Raw genomic sequence first — 23,928 nt, 5'->3', positions numbered from 1 at the left:
GATATCACCCGTAAAGGAAGATAGAATAAAAAGCCACCACAACGAATCGTGTCATCTAGCTGCTGGTGGCACGTCAAGTTCCCTCTTTATGCTGCTCACAGAGGTATAGTAGACTTCATCCCCTTTGCTAACACCTCTGCTATTTCCTGGGATGGAGTCGATCTCAAGCAGGGGCAGCGTATGAAGTAAGGTAACAGGCTGTTTGTTTATCAATATAAAGGCACTAGCTATCAATCTGCTAGGCATCTAATTTATCACTGGTGGAAATTGAACAGTTGATAACCCTTAGGTATTGTAATATGTCCCTTACAATAATTATTTGGCGGCCATGAAGTTTTAGCCTGAAGAAATGCAGAAAGAATTGGTTGTCAATTAGACAGCAACAAGTGAGGCGGGTGCTTTTAATTTAGTGTACACGTGACTAGTCGATCTTACAAAAGAACAGGAATTGGAGAGTAGATAGTCACGAACAAGACACAAAACCGTTAGGAAATAGATACTGCTTTTAGATAAAAAGATTCTTCATGACTTGCATCTCACCATGATGGTTATGATAAAGGTAAGTATTATATAACAAAAAATAAGGCCCAAAGTGATATTAAGAGAAAAAGGTTGGTGGTATAAGTAGAAAGTAAGGGCTGGGAAAGAAAATATGACACATCTGCGTGCATAAGAGAGCGTAGATCGAGGGTATTGATAAAACTAAATGCGCAAGATAAGCAAAAAAACCAATTGGCTCAGGCAGGACGTATGTATAAAAGTTGCTGGACTATTGCTTAGTCGAAAGAATGGCCAAGGCTGGTACTTGATAAAACAAAATATACATTCCCGCCCTTGTTTTCGAGAAAGAGAAAGCGAAAGAGAAATCAGACAAGTAAAATAAAAGTAAATGGTATAGTGTAGCGGGGGGCCGAAAATCGTCTTCATTAATTAAAAAGGTGGTAGAACATTTCAACAGAGGAAACGTAAATATTTTCCAAAAAGAGAGTGAGAAACGTGGCGTTGGATAATGGAATGAATGGCGATGTGATGCGATTGGTGGCAGGTTGGGTTTTATACCACCTGTTTCTTTTTTCGTAGGAAGGTCTTGAAGGTCCAGCCGCCAGAGGAACCTGTCTTCATTCCGCTGACAGAAGACATAGTGCTCACGGCCGGTGCGGGTGGAGGAGCGGTATTCTTCAAGAAATCTGCCAATGCTGCAGTCTCAGACTTGTTAGTTCTGTATATACCGTCGGCACCAGCGCCCTTCGCTATCCCCTTTGGCAACCGTCCACCGGAGTGCCACTGATTATCGGGCTCGTCCGCGTGGACTGTAGCCACAAACGACCCTGAACTAAGAGATGCATGTGGCTTGCCGGGGTGGGTGTGCTGGGAGGGGAGGTCGACGAGTCTAGGAATAGGGGGTGGGGTGGCGGTAGAAGAACGTGGTGAGTCTCGCGAGTTGGAATCTAGAGTCGCGCTTCGCATAATACGCGTCCTCATAGACTTTTGTCGCTTGACGTCGGTTTTTGGTACGTTGATGGAGAAAGGTTGAGGCTTTTGAGGCGGGGGAGGCGGGGGAGCGTTTCTTAGAAACTCTGCGAGACTTTCTTCCTTTGGTTTTGTTGACTCGATTTGGTCATCGTAGTCGTCCTCGCTATCTGAATCAATGGCGTATGGGTCTTTAACTCGTCGCCGCGTTTTAGCGGGAGCAGAACCTTCTTTTCCTCGTGGGTTTGAAGTGGGAGAAGGTCTGATAGGCTGATGGGCTCGGCTGCTAGAGCGGTTGGTAGTGTCAATTAGGGCGGTGCGCGAGTTCACTGAAGCGACGGATTTAGCCACCATCGAACCATCCTGAGTGCTTGGCATCGAACTCTCGCCGGTGACAGTATCAGTGCGTGTAGGGGTGAAGGAACGGAAATCGTCTGAGTTCATGGTATCTCTGAAGGGAGCGACAGTCTTCTGCTGCAAGCGACGAGCCTGAGGATCTGGTGGACCTTCACGGATGAAGTCGATGAGCTCAGATGTTCTGTTATCCCTAACTAGGACGGCTGGGCGGGCTTCCAGACGAGGTCTGTTTCGTGTCCCAGGTGTGGTATCTCGTGATGCCCTTGGAGGAGCAAGCATACTAGGCGAAAAGGAGCCTGTTGTCGCAGGGGAGTTTGGAAGTGATTTGGCGATGCGAACATTGTTATTTCCTTGGGCTGTGGCTGGGTGTAACCCCTGATCTGGTCCTGTGGAACGGATGAAGTTTGCGAAATCTCTAACCGATGTATTGTCTGCTCTGGCGTCTCTTGCTTGTGGAGCAGTCAGTTTCGTCTTTGGAGGTGGGCTGGGCGGGTTTCGAGCAAGTGGAGACTGTGTAGATGGTGATTTAGAAGGAGAGCGTAGTGAAGGTGTTACAGTCTTCCGACTATGCTTGCCGCTGATTATTGAACTGGTATCGAACGAATCGGTGAGATCTGGTCGGGTAGCTGCCCATCGGGGCGAACCGGCTTCCTCCATCTCCCTCATGTTTCGCGGTGTCAAGGTATAATGAATCGTCTCATCGCTCTTCAGTAGATCCTCAAGTGCCGTAGACCCATTGCCGCTGCCATCAGACGACCCTCTCACAGACACCGAGAGGTCCGACGGCTGTCGACTGCTTAATCCCTTAATGATCCTGCTTGAGCCCTGCGACACACCAGAGCCGGATGTAATTGGGCGTCCCTCACGTCGACTGCCTGTGCTCTCCGACCTGCGCAACTTGCTCGAATCTCGAGAGATGCTGCATGGCGGAGGTGTGACTCGCTGAACAGCAGCGCGTTCTGAGCCTGGAGACACAGAAGGAGCCGTTCTTGTGGAACAGTTGGTATTGATTTTTGTGAGCCATGGCCGGCTTCGTGGAGTGGCAGAGCGTTCGCTATCTCCGGATATAGAGACTTGGTCAGCAAGTTGCTGTGTTTGGATGGAGGGATGTTGTTCTTGCACAGGAGTGCTGTCGGCCACCTCAGCCAAAGGAGTAAGTCGTGGTCCCTGACTGGTAGAGCGAGAGGAATGTGAGATAAATGATGTTTCCACAATTGTGCCTTGAGTAGATGACATGTCTTCCTGTGGGTGACTCGTAGGTGGAGCAGGTGCCATTCGGGATCGTGATGACTTCCTCTCTCTGGCCCGATACACACTGCTCGGTTGTTCATCGTCGGTGAGAGACGAAGAGGAATAGTATGCTGGATTTCCATCCGCAATGTCGTCCCACGTCGTGATGCGGGCCGAATGACCACTTTCCTGTGGCACACGGGCAGATTCCGCAGACTCGTTAGAATACAGCCGTGACATTTCGTGTCCAGTATGTAAGGAGGAAACAACACTGTTTGTGTCGTCGATTTCGCTGCCTGGAGGAGAGACGTCTGCCTCTAGTGAATAATGACGGTTCATCTTTCTGGCGATGGCCGGGCGGTAGTGCTGGTTGTTATTGAGTTCCGGGGTAGAATCAGGACCAGCCTGCTGTTCTCCTTCCCTGGACTCTTCAGTTTCAGGCTCTTCCGCTTCGGGCATACTCTCGAGAATCTCATGCTCATCATGAGACTCGGCGGCGGAAGACGCGGAACGCTTCGTTCGGGTAGGAGATGGGAAGGTAGGCGAAACGTACATCGACTGCGGGAGGGATTGGGAGCGAGAATGTGATTTTTTGCTGTTAGATCGAGGCGAGGCTTTCACACGCGGTGAGCTGCTTCTTGTAGAGGCAGGAGTGCTGCAGATATCAGAGCTGGAGATGAACAGGCTCCTGGGGCGCATTGACCGTGCAGGTAATGCGACGGCGAGCTGTGAGGTGAAACCAGGCATCTCAATTTCATCAATATCGTACTCATTTATTGGCAGGGGCACTTCGGCAGGGTTGATGAGTTCGGGGTTTTCAGAGACAGGTGGATCGGAGGCAAATTTTCGGTTGACGGAGAACCCGTCGAAGGTGTCCACAGTACCGACGCTGCTGCGGGTGCTATTCCTGGAAGTGCAGCCACGTTGTACCAGGGACTCTCGCGATAGCGTCCGCGAGAGCATAGGGGCTCTAAGGTTTTTCCTCCAGGTACGCCAGAGCCGCCCGAGCGTCGGGTTGAGAGCAATTTTCTCGACATCCACATCGTCGACCACGAGCGGCCCACCCTGGTATTTCCTCTCGTCGTCTTCGTTCGTGAACCCAAGCCTGGTGCTGGAATTTTCGCCAGCAATAATCAATATGTTCTCGGCGACGTACTCCAAAATCGAGGTAAGGAATATTGCTGCAGCCGGTGTAAGGAGCCCGACATGGTTCACAAACCTGTACGGACGACCGTTATTTTCGTTTAATCCTTCTCGCTGTAGATGTTCTTCCTCGTCGTCTTCCTCCATATCACCCAGCCTCGCATAGACCATACATCGTAAGCGTGTCAATTTCCATGATCGCTCCAATTCGAAATGGCCGGCGGGGTCCTGGTTGCCTCTGAATTCCGCTAGTTCTTCCTCGTCGCTTGTACCCATGTACTCGCTGAGCTCTTCATCTGCAGCGGAGACAACAGCACGGGCCAATCTGGGTTTGAGGACATCCGAAACAGCAGGCCTAATCGCTGATAGTTTTGTCGATTTCGCGGCCAGCAGGATGTTGAATAGTATATGGTCGAGGAAGCCGTTCACGAGCACGAGTGACGGTGGTGTGACGATGGTGTTGCTGGGTTTCCCTTCCTTGGGTTCTAGTGGGTTGACCCCGTAAGATGCAGAGATCAATTGTGTAGCCGCCGAAATAGCGACGTATTGTGGTGCAGGATGGACCAGTGGCGGCGATGGGACGCCGGCCTTGCTGGCAAGACTGGCATTACGGTCGAACGACAGACTGGTGCTTCTCGCGCGCCTGGCGACCATGAATGCTGACGGAGCGTCGCCCTGCATCTTGTATGGGAGTCCGGACTGTCTTTTTCACGCAAGCATTCGGTTGGCTGTATATATATCGTGAATTTCGAATAACCTGCCCAACTATAATCAGTCTATATATCTCGGTGATCGGATGATATAAAAACGACTCTGCCAAACAAAGAGGGTGTGCCCACCCAACGATCTCCAGGGGAAAACGGTTTGACGTAGCCCGGAGACAGCGGGAAGACGGGAGAGACAAGGAACCAGACGACGGGAAGGGAACCTACATAAACAACTCCCGTAGAGAGATAAATCCGAATAAAGCGTTCCGGCTGTCTTCAGGAGAGAGCAAAAGTCGAGCACAAAGAAAAAACGAGCGGAGAAAAACGAGAGAGAGAAAGGAACGAGAAGATCGGAATTGAGAGAGGGTGTCGGTGCCCGCTCGGAGGAGAGATATGAGGATTCTCGAAGGACGAGTATTAATTAAAGTAGATATTCCTTTTTCCCCCTTTGCTTCTTGGGGTGGCTGATGTTCGTATATATCTGCTTCTCGTCCGGCGTCCGCGTTTTGAGTTTATCTCGCCGCCATGTCGCGGGGAGCGATGTCCTTTCTTTTCTTTTGCAGCTGGCCAGTAGTCCGGCGTAATGAATGACGGGTGAGAAAGCAGGAGTGAGCGAAAGTACGGAGTGGAAGAGTGTGAAGTAGAGGAGAGGGAGTGTGAAGATGAGAAGGGAAGAGGAGGAGGTAAGGCTAAGGTAGCGGGTCGCGATTCAGGGGAGAGAGGCAAAAATCCTCCCGCCAGAACCACCGACGATATATACAACTCTCGCCCTCCGGCTATCGACCACCAGCACCTCGAATGCGCAAATGCTAGTACAGTCAAGAGACGCAGTGCTCCAAGGCCTGCAGTGGAGTCTCTCTCGTGTCTGGAACTGCAGCGCTGTGCTCGCGGTAACTCTGGAGTAAGGATGTCCCCAGTTGGCTTGCTGGGCTTGTTTCTCTCCACCAGCACGCCCAGTATCGTGTTAGATATCGATGATCAGCAGCGAGAGGCGAAAAAGAAAGCATTCGGCCAAGAGGCGCTTCCTCCTTCGAAGCGGTACTCTGTTCCCTCCAGGAAAAAGACAAGACAGTGCTCAGGCAAGACGCATCTTCGATCTTCATATGGGAGCGGGATGGCAAGGGGCTTGCGTTGATTCACGGCATATTATTCCGTACAAATACGAACCAGATCTACTCCAGAGTGATTAGACTCGACAACTCCATTCACCCCCCATGCTGCTGCGGGCTGCGGGCTCCCCTGGCCCTCTGCGATCTGCTTCGTTGGCTCTTCCTCCCGGTCTGCTCCTCTCCTTCTGGCGCATCCATGGATCGGGGCCCCTGAACCAGATCCTCGTCCTCGCCAATACGCTACTCCGTACTTTTATGCTACTATGGAGAAGACGCTATGCTACAAGTGAACCATGGACCACAGATGGGCGGCGCGATGGCGGCCACTAGTTCTGCACGATGGGAATAGTCGAAGCTCTCTCCTGCCGGGACTGCTTTGATGCTGGACTGGCGCTGTCTAGCTGATGGCCATCCTTTCTCGAATCCTTGGCTGGAAGTTGAAACGAAACGCATGGCTAAGCCCATGGGGGAGGACTCCAGGAGGGATATCATCTATACTCCAGACTCATCAATGGATGGATGTATGAGATATGTCCGGAGTCACTCGACACAGAGAGAAAAAGAAAGACATGGCTCCGCCTCCACGTTGCCCAACTTGGCTACACTTGTCTTATCCATGCTTCGATTCCCTCCAGTAACTATCCAGTGACTGCGCGAGACGAGGTTCACCGTCACCCGTTATCGTTCAGCCTGTGGAACACCGGCCATTCAAGCAAACGGCAGTGCTGACACAGGCTGTGAGACGGCATAACCAAGCACACAATCAGCTGCGAAACCGTCTCTCTACCTTTTTTCCAACTTTTTTTTTTCCTTTTCTTTTCGTTTCTTTTCTTCTTCCACGTCTTCTTCTCTTGCGCAAGGGACCCATATTATTTAATTGACTTTTTGAGTCTTTGCTTTTTCCGATCGGCCTAAAATCAGCCCCTGTCCGGCCCAATCATGCTTATATTCTTGGACAAGGCTTTCCATTCCACCATCACTCGATCCGTTGTTAACTATGCTCGTTCTGTCCTGTGCTGGTTTCTCGTCCGACGGCCGTCACCCGTCGCCTGTCTGACAGAATCCCGAGTAGACTTCGCTGGTGGAATCCACACAGCATGTCACATAGACCAGGCAACCACCCACGGCTGTTGTGAGATCTCACGCCGGAACTCTGGCCCGGACTATCGTCTGTCTTTTCTCAGCCTCGGATCGGAGCTGTGGAGGAAGCATCCGTCATCCGTCAGCACTGATGTCTGGTTCTGGTCAATGATGACATACTGCCAAAATGTGGGATTCGCAGCCAACAACCAACAGCCAACTCTCTACCGGAACATCTACATACAAGAAGCGACTTCCACTGCCGGACCGAGACCGTATCAAGGTTGTTATTCAGCATATGATGCCCAACTCTTCCCATGGAAGGAAAGGCTTGGAGCAACTCAAAAGCATGCCATTCTTGCTGCGGTGCGTACTTTATCCGTTGATACTCGAACTCTGCAAGGCTCAAGACGGTGATCGCCCTGTGGTACGCAAGCATACCTGAGCCTTGCACTTCCCATACATATACATCCCTCCATCCCTCCATCCATCCATCCTTGGCCACGCCCATTCAACTTGCCTTCTCACTCACCGTCCATAGTCCGGTCTTGGGAGTCATCCGCGGCCGACGACGATTTCACTCCAGTCTCGCAGTGCATATAACTATTTAACCAGCCGCCTCTTCCCCATGCCATATATAGAAGTCAAGGCCGGCTGTGTACAGACCTGCTGCAGCCAGGCTAATGCACTTACTAATTTTTTACCTTCTACGGAAACTCGTGTAGGCAAGTCGCAAAGAGCAAAAGAGCATCTTGAAACCCAGGCATCCCCGTATCCTGTCGGTCTGACACATGCCTCCTGCATGGTCCATGGTCCTCTAGCCGTGTCAGGAATGTCTCAATGCACTTCAGAGACAGTTCCAGTTCCAGTTCATCGCAGGTTCGTAGCGAATCTAATTATAGAAGTTATGCTTGTGCATTCAAGTTATGTGCGACGGCTTAGCCGGAGAGTGCATCAGTACTTAAATCAACTGCACGGAAGCAAGCCGGGCTGCATCGCTATATATTAGCAATATATTATGCTCTATAGATTAATACAATTGCATACTTAATTTGCGTGTACATTAATGTTAATATACACTCCCAGCTCTCCTGTTTCAATATCAAGCCAAATAAACTGCAGAAGAACGAAATAGGCAGACCTTTCCCATTTATCCGATCTATCGCAAATGATTGATCCTTTGTCATCGGGATGCCATACTACTCCATACTGCCCGCTTAATACCCCCATGTTAAGACCAAGGATAGGAAATAACGACGGCTGCTATAGATCTGCGTCCTTCCTATTGGCTTCCAGCGATCTGGTTAGTCGGTTGGCTGTATCACTGTTCAACGGGGGCGCCGTTGAGAAGTGAGGGTCCAGTTCTAGTCTCAGCAAATATTCGGATATCCATAATGGGCTATTCGGAGATGGCATGCATGAACTCGTCTGCAAGAAAGAATGACGAACAAAGAAAAGCGAAGGATGATGCTGGTGCAGATCATAAAGATCTTCAACTATTATTCGGTTGCTTGGATAGATAGTTCGTGGTAGTTGGCTGCGTGGCGATTTTCCGCACATCAATCTTCCTACTAGAGAGAAACTATTCACACGTTTGAACGCGCCACAGCCCTTTTTACTCGAATTTTTTTTTCTCCCATTGGTACTAAGGCCGAGATCTCCATTATCCGCATGTCATTGAACTTAGAAAAAAAGAAGAACTGGAGCAGAAACAGAGCAAATAAGGCGAAATTTAAGACAAAAGCCAAGTATCACAAGATCGTAAGGCAGAAATAGAACGAAAAACCGGACCCTCGCTTTTAGTTAGTGGGAGGAAGAGGAGACACTAAGTATCCCACATCAACGGGAAATAAGAAAGAAAATATCGACATCCACTGTCCTCATTAGTCTCGTCTTGTCCAGACAACACTATCACTTCTTCTCAAGCCCCATCGCCCGATGACCGAGCGGCTCAATAAGTTCACTGGCGAGCCACCGAGTAACGTCATCGGCCATATACATGTCACCCACATCAAGCGTATCCTCCAAGGCATCTTTAATAAGCTCTCGAGCCTCTTTCAGCCCGGGCCTGTAGATCACTTTGTCCTCGTCGTCAAATGACACTGCCGTCATAGTAGACTCAAGGATGTCCACAAACCTGGCCTCGTCAAATAAGTTAGGGAAGAAACCCAGGAGGAGGCTCGAGATCCTATCGAGGTATTCGTTGACAAATAAGGTGATGTCCGGCTCCACGCCTTCGGTTCCCTTCTGGTCCTTGGGGAGTGTGCGGGAGCATAGCATGACCTTGCAGACATGAGTAGAGATAGTACGCAGGCCGTTGATGTAAGCTATTAGAAGCTTCTTGTCGAGGTCGATGCTGTCGTGGGGATGCTCATCGGCCTCGTAGTCTTCGTCGAAGACAAAGTTTGCGGGATCCGAGTACCTTGCCTTTGCTGCGATGGCAATTTGAATCTTCTCTTGGAGAGTCATTGATGGTAGTGGCTCGGTAGGGGGCTCCAGTTCCCAGTCGTATGTTTTGGTTGGAATCACGGTTTCAAGAGTTGGAGCGAAGTGGACAGAGCGTGAAAAGGAAATAAAGGAGTATTCATCATTAAGCCCTAGATCTATAAGAAGTCAGTATACATGGAATGATCAAGAACCCACAGATGCATATATGGATAGGTTAGCCACTCACCTTCAGTCATCTCGTCACCATCAACAGAAGACCCATGGTCGGAATCAGAGTCATCAGACTCAAATTCATCATCGTCGTAGTCACCACAGTTGCTCTGGTCATCGTTTTCATCATCGTCATCATCGTCTTCTTCTTCTTCGTCTTCATCGTCGTCGGTTTCTTCGTCCTTCCATTCTTCTCCATTTTCATTACGGCATCCTTTGGCCATTAGTGGGTGTTCAACCTGAGCCTCGGCAGTGGTTGGCAAATGGCTGATTTCTACACTTCCCTGTTGTTCGTCAACAGACCCGAACGACTCCATATCGGTTCCATCACTGAATTCATCATCTCCATTCTCTCCACCGGACTGTAACAGCTCCTGAGGGTTCTCCTGGACGATGCGAAATTGGTCATTTTCCCTCAACATAAGCTGTACCTCGGATTTCATGTCGTCTGGCAAGGTTGATACAGAGGAATCCGAGAAGGAAAGAGTAGAAGACCGCACCATAGTAGCTGCATCATATTCGGGGGATATAAAAGTTGTCTCGGCGTCCTTGGGCTCGTCAGGTATATCCTGACCCTGATACGGGTCGACTGCGCTGAAACGGCGCATTCCGCCCAGATCGAAATGGTGAAAGGCCGACATGATAGCACAATATTGAGGACTGGCTTGCTCCTTGTATTCGGTCTTGTATGTCACGATGGTAGAGTAGGCGTTTGTCTGAGGACTGAGACCAAAGAAGAGGCCACAACGGAAGGACATGTCTTGCAAAATCGAAATGTCTCTGCTTCGGAGTGCGCGGGGGGTCTTCTCGGCTAGCGAGAAAAATATATATTCCTGCTCTCCTGTCCTTCCCAGCCCCGCGATAAGTCACCAGTATCAAGTTGTTGAGGAGGGGAAGTGAAGCGTCGGTAACGCCGGTGGCTGGGGTTGGGGGTCACTGGTGTTGTGGTGTTACTCGACGTAGAGTTTGATATCGCCTCTGGCGGAACGGTCGACGATGTCAGAGGACACCCTAGGTATCCTGTGCGGACGAGGTGAAAGCGAGTTTTTTGTAGGATAAAATGCTTGAGAAGTGAACACGTCGAAAGCGAGGAGCGTCCGAGTCGTTGCCCACAGCGAGTACACACGGGGAATTCCCCCAGATGGGTTTCTGGGGAGAAACCATGGTGGTGGAAGGGATGGCCTTAGTAGGCCATTCTGTCGACGCGAAAAAATCTAGACTTGGGTAGTTATCTTCACTTCCATCAACAAGCGGTCTCTCCGCTGATACAGTCTTCAGCAGCCTCGATGCAAACGTGAAACAAGCCAACTCTCAAGATCGGTTGCTGGCCGCTGGTCATTCCTGCTTTGCCTAAACTGCGCGAGATCAAGTTCCTTCTTCCAGCACTGAGGGATACTGCTGAAGGACGGGGAGTTAAAGAGGTGAATATTAATCTGAACACCGTTTTTAAGGCCTGAGAGCATTTGGGTATAGGGGCGAGGTTGGAGGATATGGCAGCTGAAGACAAAGAATCGCGGCGCGAGTTCAGGAAAACTCGGCTTCAGGACACGGCTTCAGGACAGCGGGCTCCTCGGGGAAGTGAAGGAGCAGCTAAAGGGCCGTGGTTTATGGATCGAAGGGCAGACGCTGTCTCTAGACAGCTGTTGACTATGTCTTTGGGGTGTTGTTGGCTGGTGGGAGACAGGAAGCTGTGGCATCGCAGGTTCTGTGACGTCGCGAGGTTTCCCCAAATTTGAGGGTTGGAGGAAGCGGCTGTGTCCGGCGTCATTGCTGACAAAACAGTGGAGGCTCCCTGGTACTTCCAGCCCCGCGTGGAGCCCACCAGAAACACAAGTACCCCTCGCCCGCCAGGATTTCCCAGGCTATGCACCTGCGCATTTCTGATTCTCGCGTGAGACAGCTGTTGAACGTGAGGAGGGAAAGGGTCGGGTCGACCTGCAGTTGGGCTATGAACAGTCTATACGCTTCTATATTTGAACGGACCGCTATCCTTCTACAGAGCTACGTGCTTGTTCCTGGGTACAGCCCCTTTGTCTGTGTTGCCGTCTTGTTGATTCCATGCAGACACCCAGCAGACATCCAGGCATCAAATATCTGCCCCTCAGCTTGTTAATCCTACGCTGGGTTGTCTTCAGAGCCCTAAGACCGAATCTAAATGGCCGAAGAAAACCCTCCGCCGTGGCGCGTCATCGCAGGGATCCCATCTAGCTGCATATTGGCCGTGGGAGGAAAATGTTCCTGATCCTCACGGATATACTCCGTACAGTGCTCTTATGTTCCCATCGTCCTTCGAATGAATATTCGGCATATCTCAGCATCATAGCCGTTCTGTGCAACGCGGCCAACGTGTCAACCGTTCTGGAATACAGTCATCACCGCTCCCTGCTTTTGGCCCTCTGACGGGAGGTTGATGATGGCGCAGTCAAGAAACGCTCCCTCGGGTTGAGTGATACTACAAATCCACCGAACCATACACTGGAAGCCTAGGGCATTTGTGATACACCAGCCAGAGCCAGGTTTTCCTCCTCGACTTAAGTACTCCTGCTAAACAAAGGGATTGCGGATAAAGTTCACACTGATGATTAACAGGAAGCCTTTGTTTGATCATCGAATGGAACGAGATACAGAACAAAAATAACAGACTTATGGACAATCCTCATATCCTCACTTGCTGGCTCATTGTTCCAAGGCGGCTCCAGGAGAGCTAGATGCATTAGATGGCGCTCCCACGTCTACCATTTTTATTTGGGGGCCCCATGGCCCAGAAGTGATAGCGATGCTGGCTGGCGGAATCAATGTCCCGCTTACCTGGCCAAGGAGCTAAAGGAGCACAAAGATGATAACGAATCAATATCGGACAGTGCGTATAGCACGTCACTGGCAATCCTATCAACGTTGCTCTTATTGTCCCGGCACCATGGGTCTTCTCATCGCTAAGAGGAAATGAGATAAGAGCTCGTCTTGACTTGAAGCACCAAAAATGGGCATTGTAGCCCCCCAGGACGTCCCGTTACCCGCCAGCAGCCACCACATACATCAGCTGAAGGGCCAACCGACGGGGCATCGTGACAGGTCGACCGCCGGGCTGCTCGAGTTGTATCAACTCATATAATTGTACAAACGACCTACAGGCTACTACCGCAGCACCAAGCCCTCTGCTGTGTTCATCTCGGGCATTTAGCACCGAAGTTCATGTAGTATTGTTCTTTTTTTATCTCCTGACCTGCCATTTCAAGACCCGTGCTGCGGTAGGGAGCATGAGCTTGTTTATTATAATATATAACCCCAAGAGCTCTTGAAAGAAACTATTTCCCACCTGTGAAAGCTTATACCTATCTCTCCTTCTTTTTCTTTTTCTTTTTCTTCTTTTTTTTTTCAAATCTCCCAGGAAATCAGGTGCTCCCAAGACACTCGAAGACTGTGCGGTCTTTGTTTTCTATACCAACTTTAAAACGTTGCTCTGCTCTTTGTTCCTGCAAAATCCGCATGGATAGCTCAACGGCTCCTCATGGGATAACCAGTTTCAACCTCTGTGGTCTTGTGCATCTTCATCCAATCTCCCTCTGTGTCTAGGGATATCTTTGGTTGCTCACACGCTTTCCAAATTTGTGCCATTTTTCTTGGTTTTATATATCTGGATATCTTCCTCGGTGTCCCTCCGCCGAGAGACTTATATACCTCAACCTGGAACATCGGTGAAGTGAAATGGTATGGCGCTGCTGCGTCCCTTGTTCACGGCCATTTCACCATAAGTCACTGCACCTGAGTTATTATAAGCTCGCGCAGCATCCAGCCTGCATATCCGCTCCCCTTTCTGCTTCTCGATTTATCCTGTCTCACTCAGAATAGAAGCACCTTTCGACATCCACTACTGACTGAAGCCCCGCCATAGAGGGAAGGAGAAAAAAAAGGAACCTCCCGGGGCTGTCCTTTATCGCTCACACAGGTTTTTTTTTTTCGACATCATTTTGCGAGTTCTAGATATTGATCCCAGAACTGTTCCAACCGTTCTGTTGCAGGACCTGCAGGACCATCCCTTCTGAGATAATAATTGTTTCGCCCAATCAAAAAAAAATACCTATCTACGATGCCCTTACCCAGGGATATGGAATCGAGGACGCAAGCGGAAGACAAAGCCCATAGTTTCTCAGGCCCGATAAATGATTCGTTCCGTAACACGTTGGGCCACCATGATCAGATGCAGTCTCCCAGTTGCACGGCCAACAAAGGCACAGCATTTTCATATGATGTTGATATCCCCTTTCATGCAGGTCTATCCTTGATGAAGAGTGGCAACCTACCTACCCGGCGCTGGACTGATGATAACCTTTCATCGCTTCATTCAGGGCCAGGTCTAAACGCGGACTCAACACAGCATCACACCTTTGACCACGCGAGCAGGCTATTAGCAATAGAAGACGACTTCAATGTTGATTCCGGGGTTTTGTTTCAGGATCCAAAGGAGCATCTCGCTGACCGTCCCTCGCGGCCCACTGCCTCGAACTGGATGCAACAGCAGCAAATATACAAGTACAACCTACCGTCTGTAACAGGAGAAGCCCGCCACCATAAATCAAATGGATCTACCGTGCTGACGAGAAAGGTCGACCTGTTCTCAGATCCCACGCTCTCACCCACTTCCTCGCCTTCCCCCGGTGGCACTATGGCTTACCAGGACAACTGGTTTCATCAACGCCTGGAGAACTACGGGATCCAGCAGATGGTCCAGTCTCCAGGCTGCTCGGCGTCAAATGCTGCTGCTTCATATTCGCAGGCCTTGGACCGGCGTGAGAGTCTATCACACCTTTCAACCGTGAGCAGAGACTCCGATCGGTCACCCCTGGATAATAATACACCCATGTCGACACCACGATATAGCTCGACCTTGATGAGCCACACGGCACACAGCCCGCCCATACCGACTACTAGTGATAGCTCTGAGCCATCATGCCAGCGGTATCAGGACTCAGCGATTGCGGTTACAATACCAAGCCATACATCACCACCTCCCCCTCCACCACGACAAATACTGCGATCCCAGCCATGCGACGTGCCTTCCATGAATTCGTGGCATTCAGAGCCCATCGACATCTCTGTTTTCCAATGCTCCCAGCCTAACATCCAACGTCATGAGTCAGAGCAGTGGTGGACGACAGCACCGTCTCAGGCTATCTCAAATACAAACGTGCAACCGCCATTTCCTCACGCAAGTTATTCCTCGGCTGTGACACCAACCCCTATGCCCTTTCGAAATCAACACCAGCGGTTTATCCACATTCCAGAATCAATGCAGAGTTCTGGCCTCATGATCCACATGGATACAACTTCACCAGAAATCACCACTTCTATCCAGGAGCCGGCCATGTCGGTTCCTCCACTGCCTTGTTCTGAGGCGGCGTTGACACCAGCCTACTCGTCTCTTCCATATATACCACCGCAGCATCAAAGAACCCATCAACCCCCACCCATCCAAACCTCTCACCTCTCCATTCCAATATCACACTCTGCACCAACTATATCTGGGGCTCCTCGGTCGGCCCCAGTAATAAGCAGGAGACTGACGCCAGGATCGATCCCGCAACAATCGCCGAAGTCCAGATACCACGTTCCAGCACACCAGCGCCGTGGACAGCATTCTCGAAAAGCGGCTAGTTTCTCTGGTCAAGCCACGAAATGTACCAAGGCAACTTCATCCAACACCTCTACTCATTCTAGCATTAGCGCTAACTGCAATAATGTTATTAATAAAGCGGCTAAGAACGTATCTTTCGTTAACTTTACGCCAGAAGATAGTCATAAGCTACTATCAGGGGTTGCTCCCAGTGGAAGCTCCAAGACCAAAGCAAGGCGCGAGCAAGAAGCTCGTGATAAGAGAAGAAAGCTTTCCGAAGCTGCGTTGATGGCTGTCCGAAGAGCAGGCGGCGACGTCGAAGCTCTAGAGGCTGTTTTTTGCTAAAGCCTTTTTAATATGCATTTGGCGTTTGTTCCTTTTCTTAATGCATTGCCCTTTCATGTATATAGGGATGTTTTAATACTACTTCTAGCAAACACAAGCGTTTCACTATTTTATTGTACCTCTCCTTTTTTCTGGGGTTTAAACATTGCATGTTGGCAATCTGCTTGTTACACATTTCCTTCGACTTATGCCCTTTGCCCTTTTACCTCCAATTGATCCTATTCAGCTATCTACATTCCTGGGACGGATCACTGTTGTGCTCAGCATTTTTGCCTTACGTTGAAATAATGTAAAATAGATTCCGATAACAGCTTTTAAATGAACGATACGAACTACGTTAATTTATAATATGTGTCTATTCAGAAATTATTCGGAGGCCGGGGTAGCTGTGTAGCAGTTTCTCTACAGAGCTCCCACTCCTAACTACATCCCTTCGACCTTTACATAAAATGGAACTTTGTCAATTAGCAAGGTATTTGGGTATGTCCTTATTATTGTAGGTTTTCTGTATCAAATAGAAATATTGACCGATTCTAAATCCTTAAAGCTCATCTATATTTGGGCCATTGATAGATCTTGGCTATCTCCCAGGCTACTGAAAAAAAAAAAACACCATTCTATCCATGGACACCATAGTACGGTTCAACAAGAATGTAACTGAAACATGCCCTGTGCATACTGCATATAAAACAGGCGCATTGCCGCCTGCATATATAGCCATATATAGCTTGCATCAGATCCCCATAATATGGTATGGTGGAGGAGGGCGTATAGAGGTAAACTTGCATGCGTCCATCAACGGGAAGATGGGCTCTTTGATGATCAGATCATAAACAGATGGTTGAACAGGGGACCAGACTCCACCGACTTAAAGATAGTCATTCAACCCCAATTTTGGTCCGTGAAAAAGAGCAATGAGCGAGGCTGTAGATAAGATAGAGTCCTAAGTTTCCTTTCATTAGGCCGGTAGGCTAATAGATTCAGAAACACTTGGATCCCCAGTAAAGCGAAGTGCGACGAGTCTTGATCTATTCCTTTATCCACAGATCTTGCTCCATGATACGTACGAAAAGATGAAAAATTTGGTTGGATATCTTTATCCAGGAGATGCCTTGGGCTCGAGGCAGAAAAGTAGTTCCAAACAACGGAATAGGAAGTCATTTCGGACTCTGAAAACAGTGAGTTGATAGTATAGCAAAACGGAAAATGCTCAGAGGGTAGGTCATATGATATTTTACTAGAGGTTGGGTAGGATGCTAGATCCCTAAGGGATTGGGTATATTTGCAAATGGGTTTATTCACCTGCCTTCTTGAGACTAGTGAATGCAGTAGGGGTTATCGTTCGTCCCTCATGCTGTAGGAATGCCACGGCAGGCGGTTATGAAAGCCGATTATCTGCAGTTAACGTAGTGCTGGTGTTGTAGTATGTGTTTCATACGATGCATCATCTTTTCGAAACGCTAGGATTCCAAGATTCTGGCTGCCAGTTCTCGCTAGGTCCGCCGACTGCCCTGTCCCAGGGATTTTTGACCTTCTTACTCCCCGTTGCGTCGAGGCCTTGTTCCTGCAGCCCTTCCGCCGTGTCAACAGCGTTATGCCCAGCTGTAGCCTCCTCTTTCCCGGCAGCATTCGGTCTCGTAGTATGGTATGATGGTTCGTGTGATTGTAACGCTGGAGGGGGTTGCTGCTGTGGTGTGTCGAGGAATGACGGTTTACTTGCCCATCGTTCGTCTGCACGCTGAGCCAGGTATTTCATCCTTTGTTGTCGTAGGAGCTCATGCTGCTGTTCTTCGATGGTCGGCGCCTCGGGTCGAACGTATCGAAGCCACTGATGCCATTGTGCTATCCATCGTCGGCCGTTAGCTATACCGTCTCTTGACCATGCTGAACTGGAATGGGGAGGTCAGCTTACGCGACACTTTGACATCGGCATAGTGTATCTTTGGACTGGCTTTAACAATGCGTCGAAACCGTCCGGGTTTAAGGGCATCTTTGAATTCCCAGTACGTGTTGCCCGCGAGATCGTTCCCTACATTGCAATGTCAGATTTTGATTTGAGGCTGGCTCGGTTGAGAATGGCCCATACCGACAAGGAACATCTTCCGCCATGGGAGTTTAAGGCTCTTCCATTTGAACCAGAGACTGTTTATCGGACTCATGTCTGGATGTTATACTGCGCGTAACCGTGTCATTGCCGTTAAACTGTTAATTTGAGCGTAGTTAAAGATTGTGGCTGAGGAAGGCTGCGTGGCGGAACTTTTTGTTCAGCCTTAAGCGGAGGATATTTAATCTATAGGGAGATACGTCACCGCAACATACTTCAACATACTTACCACATCCAACCCGTCGCTCTCCGCGCAGACACTTTGTAGATATCCTTCCTTCTGAAGTCTCTGTCACTAGGAGCAATTTGATTGTTTCTCTACCACCGAGACCCAGGTCATGTCAAACGTTCTATTGCATTAACTACCCCACTGAGATAACCCGGCCATCCCACCCTTCGCGTCGCTATACCAACAGGCTCAGCTATTGAATCACGGCACGATGGCATCGGTTTCATCGCTAGACAGGGACCTGCGCAACATGCGACTGTCGAAATATACCCCTCAGGCAGCTAATGAAGTGCGAACCTGGATTGAAGAAACGCTGCAGGAGAAACTTCCGAATGGCGACCTCCTCGAAGCGCTGAGGGATGGAGTAGCATTATGCAGGTAAGTCATGGTTTATTTTTGTAAGGTCTCTATATATATAAATAAATATTTCTTTCTAATTTTGGGTTCAACCTTTAGACTGGTCAATCTTGCGGTAGGCCCTCCAGGCGTGAAATACAAACAATCAAATATGCCATTCGTCCAGATGGAAAATATATCTCATTTCCTACACGCTTGTCAAAGGGCTCCTCTAAACCTCCCTCCCCACGATGTATTCCTTACGGTCGACCTTTACGAGGCGAAAGACCCTGCCCAAGTTCTACAGTGTCTTGGGGCGTTCAGCCGCAAAGCATATGCTATCCAGCCTTCTAGGTTCCCAGGCGCAATTGGGAAAAACAAGAACGGTGCATTGAGCCCTCAAATGAGTGGATCGAGCCAGGGAGGGCGTTTTGGTGCTCCATACTCCCGGTCCCGCGGACAGAGCAACGTCAGTGATATCGGACGAGCAAGTCCCACAAACCCGTCCAGCAGAAGTGGTCCAGCCTCGCCTCCTGCAAAGACTGTCAGTGCATGGAGTAGTAAGGCTGACGAAGCCACCACAGCACCTGCTTGGAATATCCACCAATATGGATACATAGGAGGCGCAAGTCAAGGCAATCTCGGCGTAGCATTCGGTGCACGGCGACAGATTACCACTCCTAGTCCAGCTGTACCTAGCCTGGCAGAAAAGGAGAAACGACGACAGGAAGAAGAGGAACAGGCAAGAATACAAGCAGAGGAAGCCGAACGTCAGCGAGCACATCGGGAGGCTGAAGAAGAACGTGCAAAGGCAGAAGAAAAACAACGTTGGGAAGAAGAGGAAAGGATCCTACGAGAAAAAGAACGAAAGCAGGTTGAGGAGGAGAAGAGGCGATGGGAAGAAGAACAGCGCCAATGGGAGCAAGAAGAAGCCCGCCGACAGCAAGAGGAGAAAGACTTGGAGGAACGAATGGAAAAGGAGAGACTACATAAGCGGGAGGCCGCGGATGCTAGGTTAAATGGTCAGTTCCTAAGCCAATATCAAACTGCCCAGCGGCCTTCGCGAGGGGTAGCCGCTCCATTAAATGAATCAAAAGCTGCTCCCTCGAGCGAAAGTGAGCGAATCAAGGCATTGGAGCTCGAACTCGAAAAGGCAAAAGAGAGAGAACAGCGGTATGAGCTTGAACGCCAGGAGCTGGCTGCTCTACGCGGGTCTCCTCAACCAGAAGCCAGCCCTCTAGCTCGTTCCCCCCGTCCAGATAACAATCGACCAAGCCATACTCCACAGAAGCCGAGCTACGATTTATCGTCGCAAGAACAGGAACGTCGATTACTCCGAGGCGAATGGAATGTACGTAACCAGGACGAATCAACAGCAAACCCGCCTCCATCGCTACCACCTCGTGATCTTCCCACTCCACCTGCAATGCCACCGAGAAAGGTGAACTCGCCAACTTCACCTCGCCCTCTGCCGGATCCTGCCAACTACGTTAACAAGAATCGCACGGATCGCTATTTGCAAAATAACCCTGCTCCTACGTCTCAAAAGCCGGTAACATACCGCCCACCGGAGTTCTCATCTACGGCTGAAGTAGACGAAGAAAACAGACGACGTGTTGAATCTACGCAGAAGACCCGCGCTGGCGGGTGGGCATCAAAGTCGCTCCTTGAGAGAGAGATGGAACGAGAGCGTGAACGGCAACGGGAATGGGAAGAAAACCAGCAGCAAACGAAGGATGCAGTCAAGAAGGGTGTTAATACTGCCGGTAGCGGTCCAGGGGAAGGCGGATGGGATGTACATCAATATGGATATCTCGGAGGAGACAGCCAAAATAAATCAGGAACTGGAATTGGATTCGGTGCAAGACGGCAGATAATCGGGCCTCGTCCGCCACGATAGGTATGTCACTCTACTCTATAGCGACATTTCGGGGCATTTGGATATGAGCTGCTTATGTGTAGGATGGGAGGGGAGAAGGAAACGATAACGTGTGTTGTAACGGTTTCTAGAATGATTGAACGGATTTCCCAGTCTATGTCTATTTATTTTTCATGTTAGAGAAGTTCCTATCGATATACGGTTCGCAAGAACCTTGCTAATGTTGTCTGGCTGTACAAAGATAATTTTGTTCTATCATGGTGACTCCCTGAAGCTGCACAGCCACGCAAGAAGGACTTGTTTTTACGTACAGGCTCGAGCTCAAGACTGCTCAGCCGCATGTTACAAGGGCCTATCCTTGTGCCAACTTTGAACTCGATAGGTCCGGCTCTGCGGAGGTTCGAGCGGTTCTCCCTTGGGGCCACAATTGATAAATACACGTATAATCCCACTGCTGAACCGGCTCGATCAGATGAGACAGACGTGCGCTCACTTGGAGTGTTCTACCATCCCCTCAGAAACTAAAAACAGTGACGGTTGATCAAGATGCTCGTCGCATCTAGTACGCCCAATCTCGTGCTTGCCACGGGCCTGGCTGTGGTTACAGCATTGCTAGTGCATTTTCTGACCCGGGCTATTTCAACTCGACGGAGATTCTACAAAATGAAAGCCAGCGGGCTCGTAGGTACTACCCAGTATCTGAATACCAAAACAAAACAGACTGCTTGTTGCAGGTCTTGCATATTCGAATTCAAACTGCGGAATGGGCTAACGTCTTCAACAGCCCGTTATTGAGCCATATTCACTACTTTTTGGCCATCTTCCGTTGTTGAAGAGTTTAAGAGAAGGGCTACCACGCGATGCTCATGTCTCGTATACGTCGATGGAGATAGTTCAGAATTGGCAGAAGTACTTTCCTACCGCAAAAGAATGCCCGCCATTGATATATCTTGATGTGTGGCCCTTTATGGCTCAGCCCATCATCATGGTTATCGCACCTGAGCTCTGCTCGCAACTTACCCAGGAATCACCTCAACCGAGGCATGAGATGTTCAGATGGGCGCTGACCCCGGTGACGGACGGGATCGACTTGATATCAATGAACATGGCGGATTATAAAGTATGGCGCGCTATACTGAACCAAGGCTTTTCATCCAGAAACGTCTTTCAAAATATGCCTGCCATCCTGGAGGAAGTTTCCATATTTGCCCAAATATTGAAAGACACTGCAAACCCGGACAGCCACGAATGGGGTAAAATGTTTACATTTTACGACAGGGCTATTGCTCTGACTTTTGACGTTATTGCAAGATTTACCCTGTAAGTCTCTATATTTGCTGTTGTTCGGCAAGTAAGAGCCCGTTTTTTTTTTCGCTAACAAAAGACGGGATAATAGCGACCTTCACCTCCATGAGCAAACAAGTGGACCAGGACCACTGCTCAAGGCTTTAAGAAATTTGATTGCTCGTGTCAAACTAAAGAACATCAAAAACAGGCTGGAACGACTTACTCCCGGATTCAAACGTGTGGTATCGTACAATACCGCGATAATGAGAAGTATTCTGTTACCGCAGGTACAGCTGCGATTCAGCGAAGCTCTTGACTCGAAGAATCAGAAAACGGTGATCGACCTAGCTATCAAACCTCTAAAAGAAAGCGGACTGCAGCCCGCACCCGAGTTAATGGATATTATTGTCGCTAACCTGAAAGCGTTCTTGTTTGCTGGTCATGATTCCACGGCTCAAACCATGTTAGATTCTCTAGATATCTATCACTCTTTTCTCCCTCAACTTCAAGCCCAAAAAAAGCCCTCATTTTCTAACTACTGCCTTAGTTGCTGGGTTTTCTACGAAATCAACAAATATCCCGACATTCTTCAAAAACTGCGCACCGAACACGACCGAGTGCTAGGCCCTGACCCAAAATCAGCAAACAAGGTCCTGCAACAAAGCCCGCATAAGCTAAACGAACTACACTACACGACAGCAGTGGTCAAGGAGTCGTTACGAATCCACTCTTTAGCCAATACCTTTCGCCAGGGCAGTACCAGCTTCAACTTCTCGCTCGACGGCATCCAGTATCCGACTTACGACTGTCTCATCCAAACAATGCCGACAATGACTCACATCCATTCTGGCCTGTGGCCTCGTCCGATGGAATTTATACCCGATCGCTTCTTAGTCCCAGAGGGCCATGATCTATATCCTGTTAAGAATGCTTGGCGCCCGTTTGAACTGGGAAACACGAAATGCATTGGTCAGGAACTAGCCTTGTCTGAGATAAAGCTCGCGTTGGTGTTTACAGTGCGGGAGCTGGATTTTGACTTTGACTACGAGCTGTGGGATGGGATGCAAAAGGGGAAGACGATAGGTGCGTCGCCAGAGACTGTTAATGGAGAACGCGTTTACAGGTGTGGTGAGGGTATAGGTTCGGTCAAAAACGATTTGCCAACCAGAATAAGATTTAGACAGATGGGTTGATTACTGTGATATGTCCTTGATGAAGTATGAACTATTATTGAATACCTTGTGTATAACGGTGCGGTGTTAAATCTATATGCATATACGGAGTATAGATATAGCCATAACAAAACATAACTACTTCCATCTTAAAGTTTCCTAGCCGCATGGCGCAAAGGGCGGCTCGGTCTGGGATCGCCCCTTTCTTTAATCTTACTTCTTTAAGTCACACTGAGTATATACGGAGTATCTCGACACGTATCAAAGGGACAACCAAGTCTGCGCTTGCCAGCAAGTCGTTCATCGCTCTCAGCAGAGAATGTCATGTGATGTAACTAGCTAATGGCCTTCTCTGGTGTCATCCTTCGTTGGTGTTTTCCCGTTCATCCAATCCCAAGTACTCCATATTGAGTTTCTCTTTTTCTATATGAACAGATCATGCTGCAATCCCTCCTTCGCTCCATCCCTCGACTGGGGCGGGCATGGCGACCACTTGACTTCTCGAATTCGAACTTTGCACTGATACCAGTGAGCCAGAAAATCGAAGAAGAGACTATGCTAGGTTATGTAGCCTCCCGGTACTATCCTGTCCGGATAGGGGACGTTTTCCAGGACCAGTATCAGATTGTGGGAAAGCTCGGGTTTGGAGCCAGCTCGACCGTGTGGCTCGCGCGAGACATGAGGTAAGAAAACTCTGCCACCTATTAATTTAACTGTCTGAGTTGACCTGCCTATGTCCTGGTATTTAGCTACCGTCGTTATGTTACCCTTAAAGTTTTTATCAGGTCTACATCCATGGGACAGCAGTTAGATCAGGAGCTTCAGATATACCAACGTATAGAGCGTGGCTCGAAAAGTCACCCAGGCCGTCGTGCTGTTCGATCGTTACTGGACTCTTTCGATATTGATGGGCCTGAAGATAAACATCGGTGCCTGGTGCATCCTCCGTTAGGGGAAAGTTTGTTAACATTTTTGCACCGCAACCCAATTCAGAGACTGCCTTCGCCAGTTCTGGCATTCACGCTCAAGCGCTTGTTTTTGGCATTGGATTACTTGCATACGGAATGCCAGATCATACACGCCGGTATGCTCTTCAATCCGGTCGTGTTCAACTTTTGCCAGTGACTTACCGATGTGTCCTGTTAGACCTTAAGGCCGACAATATCATGTTTGGTATCGCCGATGATACAGTATTCAATGATTTCATGGAA

The 23,928-nt window shown here is 49.2% G+C and overlaps 5 protein-coding genes across 5 annotated transcripts; 2 read left to right on the top strand and 3 right to left on the bottom strand.

The window, feature by feature from the left end:
- Positions 1-1,053: 1,053 nt before the first annotated feature.
- GIQ15_01299 (uncharacterized protein) lies at positions 1,054-4,881 on the bottom strand (the record flags this gene model as incomplete). Its single annotated transcript, XM_033548716.1, has 1 exon — positions 1,054-4,881. The coding sequence occupies one exon, from the start codon at positions 4,879-4,881 to the stop codon at positions 1,054-1,056; it is 3,828 nt and encodes a 1,275-aa protein (XP_033409667.1).
- A 4,126-nt stretch (positions 4,882-9,007) lies between these two features.
- On the bottom strand, positions 9,008-10,512 carry GIQ15_01298 (uncharacterized protein; the record flags this gene model as incomplete). Its single annotated transcript, XM_033548715.1, has 2 exons — positions 9,008-9,699; positions 10,035-10,512. The coding sequence occupies 2 exons, from the start codon at positions 10,510-10,512 to the stop codon at positions 9,008-9,010; spliced, it is 1,170 nt and encodes a 389-aa protein (XP_033409666.1).
- Positions 10,513-13,859: 3,347 nt separating this feature from the next.
- Positions 13,860-15,710, top strand: GIQ15_01297 (wetA; the record flags this gene model as incomplete). The annotated part of the gene is made up of 1 exon (XM_033548714.1): positions 13,860-15,710. The coding sequence occupies one exon, from the start codon at positions 13,860-13,862 to the stop codon at positions 15,708-15,710; it is 1,851 nt and encodes a 616-aa protein (XP_033409665.1).
- A 1,444-nt stretch (positions 15,711-17,154) lies between these two features.
- GIQ15_01296 (uncharacterized protein) lies at positions 17,155-17,869 on the bottom strand (the record flags this gene model as incomplete). Its single annotated transcript, XM_033548713.1, has 3 exons — positions 17,155-17,552; positions 17,623-17,739; positions 17,797-17,869. The coding sequence occupies 3 exons, from the start codon at positions 17,867-17,869 to the stop codon at positions 17,155-17,157; spliced, it is 588 nt and encodes a 195-aa protein (XP_033409664.1).
- A 385-nt stretch (positions 17,870-18,254) lies between these two features.
- Positions 18,255-20,279, top strand: GIQ15_01295 (calponin homology domain-containing protein; the record flags this gene model as incomplete). Its single annotated transcript, XM_033548712.1, has 2 exons — positions 18,255-18,421; positions 18,500-20,279. The coding sequence occupies 2 exons, from the start codon at positions 18,255-18,257 to the stop codon at positions 20,277-20,279; spliced, it is 1,947 nt and encodes a 648-aa protein (XP_033409663.1).
- Positions 20,280-23,928: the final 3,649 nt, after the last annotated feature.

This window comes from Arthroderma uncinatum (assembly GCF_011692745.1).
Source record: "Arthroderma uncinatum strain CBS 119779 chromosome Unknown scaffold1, whole genome shotgun sequence".
NCBI lineage: Eukaryota > Fungi > Ascomycota > Eurotiomycetes > Onygenales > Arthrodermataceae > Arthroderma > Arthroderma uncinatum.
Note: the sequence above shows the minus strand (reverse complement) of the source record. Positions and strands in the feature narration are given on the sequence as shown.